Source organism: Triticum aestivum, chromosome 4D, assembly GCF_018294505.1.
Source record: "Triticum aestivum cultivar Chinese Spring chromosome 4D, IWGSC CS RefSeq v2.1, whole genome shotgun sequence".
NCBI classification, from domain to species: Eukaryota; Viridiplantae; Streptophyta; class Magnoliopsida; order Poales; family Poaceae; genus Triticum; species Triticum aestivum.
Window position 1 is genome coordinate 202,974,894 of NC_057805.1, and position 5,887 is coordinate 202,980,780.

At 43.2% G+C, this 5,887-nt stretch overlaps 1 protein-coding gene across 1 annotated transcript; it reads right to left on the reverse strand.

Annotated features, from left to right (window-relative positions):
* Positions 1-710: 710 nt before the first annotated feature.
* LOC123097274 (DNA-directed RNA polymerase I subunit rpa49) lies at positions 711-4,387 on the reverse strand. The gene is made up of 4 exons (XM_044518978.1): positions 3,919-4,387; positions 3,266-3,412; positions 2,393-2,701; positions 711-1,404 (listed from the first exon to the last, which is right to left on the reverse strand). The coding sequence occupies exons 1-4, from the start codon at positions 4,288-4,290 to the stop codon at positions 967-969; spliced, it is 1,266 nt and encodes a 421-aa protein (XP_044374913.1). The 5' UTR covers positions 4,291-4,387; the 3' UTR covers positions 711-966.
* Between the last annotated feature and the right edge of the window lie 1,500 nt (positions 4,388-5,887).

The window sequence follows — 5,887 nt, forward strand, 5'->3', positions numbered from 1 at the left end:
AAGGCGGCTGCGACCAGAAGTGTTTCTGCTGACTCCACTCCATGGGCAATCAGAGCACCACTTGCAGATTTCTTTAGGATTACAGATGATCTCCATTCACAGGTGTTTCACATTTCGAGGAAAATAAATGGAGTTGCTCATCAGGTTCTTAGTAGTGCTACTGAACCTGTCTTCAGCTACATTGGTTCAGCTCACAAGAACATGCTCTGCCCTGTAACTTCTATCTTATCTATTGTGTCTTTACAGGGCTTTGTACTTCATGTTGTACTCTGCTACTGAGCTGAATATATTGGCGCTTTAAGCGCCTTCTCTTGTTCAAGAAAAAGGGGAGGGAGGGGGAGAGAGAGGAGAGAGATTCAGAATTCACCTTCTACCTGCTCTACACGCACGCTAGTCCTGGCACTTATACTCCCTCCGTCCCAAAATTCTTGTCTTAGATTTGTCTAGATATAGATGTATCTAATACTAAAACGTGACTTGATATATCCATATTTAGACAAATTTAAAACAAAAATTTTGAGACGGAGGGAGGGAGAGAAAACACGCTTACATGGGGCCGTGAGGTCCACAGAACCAGCTCACAGACAGCTGGGCCCTTCATCGCTCGGCTATCCACCTGCTGGTTCCGTTCATCGTGCAGGTGACCATCACAGTAGACGATGGCATCTCTTTCCGAAAGAAAGAAAAATACAAGCAAATTACGACTCAGCTCACAGCAAGGTGGTATACCAAAATGTAGCATAAAAGAACAAATTCGAGTAGCAAGCAAATTATATATCCGTAATATGGTTCCTCTCTTGTAGCAATTCCCAAGCGACAATAGAAAACAAAAACAGAACAACCACCGTCATCATTTTCTCCACTACATTGGTGAAACTGAGCTGAGGGCACATAGGTTCTTTCGACGGTGGCAATGCATACCTTTCCTATCACAACCATATCAAATGGAAACCAATACTGAGATGGTTATTTTCGCCGCCTTCTCCTTGTGACTTGTTGTGGGAACTTGAGGGGTGCTGGAAGCGTCATAAAAAATGGTTTAAAAGCACCTGTTGACACCGACTTGCATCCCAGCTGGTCATAATATGGTTTAAGCATCTGGCGGTTCATTTTCAGGTCCACACATATATCCGTAGGTTCAGATCTGAAGTCATCAGCAAAAAGTGTGAGTACTAAAATGTAATTGACCAGAAGCTCGTGTTTCTCTGTCGACAAGGAAGAAGACCCTGGCTCCGTGAACATCAGCAACAGCTTGCGGTGCACAGCCTGTGGGATCATTGGTCCACGGATGGTCTGGTCTTTTTCTTTTCTTTTCTGCTTGGACATGGAGCTGTTGCGCGCCAACAACGACAGGAGATGTGTGATATAGGATAGTATCCAAGCAAGCCTTTCCTGATCTTCACCCTACAAAACAAGACAAAAGCTAATGATTTTACATCACGTGGAATAATAAGTGAAGAATCTCCTTCTAAATTAGGTTTAGCACAATATTGGGCAGACAGCTAGTTTACCATCATTAACTGCATAATATTGGGCAGCATCAAGGTTTTTGAGTCGCGACTTGGCGAGTCGCCGCGAGCCCTGCGGCTCAGCGTATAGTCGACGAAAGTCGCTGTATAGTTGCCATAAGTCGCTGTATAGTCGCGAGTCGCCCTGATTTTTGGAAAACGACTTGGCGATTAGTCGGCAACTATACAGCGACTCAAAAACCATGGGCAGCATAACTACGTAAATATCTAGAAAGCAAAAGCATGGAAAAGTAGCAACAATCTCTACTTCTATAAAAGACTCAGTTGGTGATGATGGTGTGTCTGCCATCTATCACTTCTGACCATCAGATCTGCATCTAACGTCCGTAAGGAAAGTTGTGACGTTTTTGCAACAAAACCCCTCTTCTCTGTTCTAATTCATAGAAAACCTTGTAGTATCTAGAAACCAACCACATCCCTCCCTCACCTTATCGAAACAGCCATGAGGAATATATTTTCAGTGAAACCTAATACATTTTGAGTGATATATATATACACCAAAGCTAGAATGTTTTTCTTTGAAGTTTGTCAACATGCATTATTCTATTTTGGATCCGTTGCAACGCGCAGGCACATAGTGTCTTGATATCTGTCATCCAAATACAACAACAGAAAGAATGTGTGCCCCGCATCACACATAAACTGCCTACGGAGTAAGGATGCATCCTAGACAGATCCACTGCAGAAAAATATCACGACAACGTAAAAATATCAGCTTTACTTCTCAACAATCCTGCTCAAGTCTAGAATAAAGCTAATTTCAAGAAGCTGGGTACTACTGTGAGCATGCTGGTATTGAAACAAAACAAGATCTTGCAAGCGCCAGAGAACACGAAAAGACATAGAAAACCATCACTATTTACCTGAAGCTCCTGTAACTTATTCACACGATTTGAGACAAAACTCCCATAGCCTTTCAAACCAAATTCTCCCGATTCAAAGTGTCCCACAATATCTAGAAGGTGTGGCCGTATATTTTTTGGAATGATCTCATCAAAAAGATATGCCTTTTCAGATGTATCTGCAGCAGGATCATAAGGTGGAATGTTGCGAACTTCCACTGATGCCTCACTATCAGTGGCATCTGCAGTGGTCTTGGACTCTCCAAGATCAAGGTCCAAATAAGCAGAAGGGTCATTCCTTTGTTCTTTTAGTGACTTCCACTTATTATCCTGCAAGGAATAGGAATACATATCTTCAACTGAACCAAACCATGTTTGTATCCAAAACTTAAGTGTTAAGCATGTCAGAGGACACTGTTAAGATGGGAGAAGAGGAGAAGAAGAAAAATAGTCCTGTAACATCATGAAAATGGCTGTGACCTATTTAAAATGGAAAATGTTATGTTCACACATGTAACGAGTCTGTGGAAGCTTATTTTTACTTTAAAAACCAGTTACATACATATACAAGAAAGTATGTTCTTGTCACACTAAAAGAGAGAGGAAAAGCCAAGTTTATCTAAATGCACAAAACTATTGTAGCAAGAGGTATATTATTTTCATGACAGTTCATGCTAAATATTTCCATTATTACAACAAGAAAAAAACAGTGACGCCTTACATTCATGACCATTATGTTCTACTCCCTCCGTCCCAAAATAAGTGTATTTTGGGACGGAGGGAGTACTACCTTACAAAATTCAACGCTCAGGCTCACAGCATGAAATAAAATAATTACAAAAGAACCAAATATAGTCAACAGCAAAGACAGTAGACCATGTACCACAAACATACCTTATCCTTATCTTTCTTGGTCCCATAAGCCTGGGTAAGATCTTGCCTGTTCAATTCAGTATCTGCTACAGAAGAACCTGCTTCTGCTGCTGACTGTTGTGAATGAGCCGGTTGCTGCGCTTCAAAGTGTGGCTCTAGCCTCAAAATCTGTTTGGAAATACAAACATTCAGAATAATGCTACATATCCTCCAATCACAGATGCTAATCTTATTCGAACTAAATAAACCTCAGATACATTCAAATGTAAACCATTATAATGGTCATACTGAGAAAGAAAATTCCCTTGCAGCAGTTCAGATACCATCTCACCAACCACAGGAACTCGGAGTAGGCACATCTGCCCACAAAATCTTAAATTATGCTAGCGATGTTACAGAATCACCCAGTTGCAGCATTTATTTTGAATTAAGGAGGTTAACCATAAAACCAATTACAGATTAGCGCAGTTCCACTGCCCACCCGAAATCTCTTGTTCCTTTGAGCAAGCATGTCAGTTCTTAGGACAAGAACTGATTTATAAACGGACTAGAACTGCTTATAAATATAAATGGGATCATAACATTTCACGCCAACTAAGAACAATACTACTGTATGTAGAATTGCTTAAACAAGACCAAAGAAACTTTGGCGCCATCGGGATGGAGGTGCTCACCTTGTTGGAGGCGATGGGGACAATCTTGAGGGTGCCGGTGGCCTTGTCGAGGACGCCGAGGGCGTAGCCGCAGAGCTGCGGCGCAGCGGCCTCGCCGGCGTAGCTCCGGCCGACGAAGTCGGGGCCTCCACCAGGGGCGCCGACCACTAGCTCGACGCGGTTATGGTGCTTCTCGTGGCGGAACAACCGCACACGTGGGGGCTCTGCGGCCGCAAGGGGGTCGTAGCCCGTCGGGAAGTAACCGACGACGGGGGCGGCGGCGCCAGGAAAGGAGGCATCTACAGTGACTTCGATGGCCTTGCGCTTCTTGGAGTGCCTCTTCTTCTTCTTGGAGGAGGCGGCAGGGGACGGGTTGGTTTCGTGGCTCGCCATTGGGGACGGCTCTAGGGTTTTGGAGGTCGTCCAGTGCTAGGGTTTTTTCGCTTAAGGCTGAGAGGAAGAATGGATGTTTGCACGCAAGTCCTCCACAACCACAACATTGCGTTTCATTTAAGCTTTATCTCAATCCAGTACCTGGGTTCCCTAAAAAAAGGCATATTAGGCCAGTTCGGCCGCGTCCCCTTTGGAGCTAAACGGACACAAAAAGAAGCGTAACGCGCGGGAGCAAACGGATAAACGTTCGTTTTTTGTTTGGTTTCGACCCATTTCTCGCCCAAAATTAGACCGTGTTTGCATCGAGGCAGACAACGCGCAAACGGGCAGGACGCGCGCCCTTGTCCTCCCCTGTGATAGAGGCGAGGGTGTCCCGATATTTCGATGAGATAGCTATCGTTTTTTGTGGGAGTCGACCCTGATGATCCGACTACGAACGTGCGAGACGTCGCACCTTAGCAATCGCTAAACCAACTTCCGAGGGGTTATTGACCACGCCGGAGCACGATAAACCTGACCACGAGAGTCTATTTCCTGCAAGCAAACGAAGAATAAGAAAAAACTAAGATTGCAATCTGGATATTGCGAATATAAAATGAAAGCTTTATTGATCAAGGTGGGGTTCTGTGACGTCTTTGTCTGGTCGTTGAACACAAACGAAGTACGTGAAGTTGCACCTATGACAAACTTTTAATCTAAACAAAACCCAAACTCTAAACGACGCCCTAAGGGCTATATATATGGAGAAAGAGGGGGGAAATTTCGTGGCCCTTGGGGAAGAGGTTTGAAACCAACTATATCTCTTGTTTCCCCACACATACGAACTCTAAAAACAGTCTATACTTATGTATTTCAAAATTACATAGGACGGGCCCAATAATAAGGTGACGCAACACCTATAATAGCATCTGGACGAAATTTGTGAAGTGGCATCTTGTATATTTCGTCCAAGACTTCATGCACTCATTATGGTGGCTTCAAAGTCCTGAAATCATCACTTGAAACTTCGTTCTCATTTTCCTTGCGTATGCCATCATCTACATGCTTGTTCTTGCTCCAATGTCCATCCTTCTCCAAGCTAGGCCCTTCATTTGTAAGCAAAACAAATGCATCTAATTTAGGCATCATCATATTCTCATGAACATTAGAATCATTACCAAGAAATGAAAGTACTAGGTAATTTAATTGGCGTGTACGAGCTCTAGTAATTGGTCCAGTATGTAGTAGCAGGGAATGTGGGTGTAACAATCGTATTGATGTCCTCATCATCCTCCTCTTCTTGAAATGAAGTCGTCCTCGACGGAAGCTCATCTTTCTCACCCAAATAAGGCTTCAAATCTATTAAAAATGGGACTAACCCCAAAATACAAATTTGATGGTATCCACTACGCAAATCAATTTTGGAGAATATTGTAGAGCCACTCAATTCATCAAGCATGTCATCTAGCCTAGGAATAGGATGAAAATAACGAATAGTAATATTATTAATGCCTCTACAATCGACACACACACGACGTACCATCCTTTTTTGGCACTGGTATAATAGGAAGAGCACAAGGACTAAGAGATTCGCGTATATAACCTTTGTCGAGCAGCT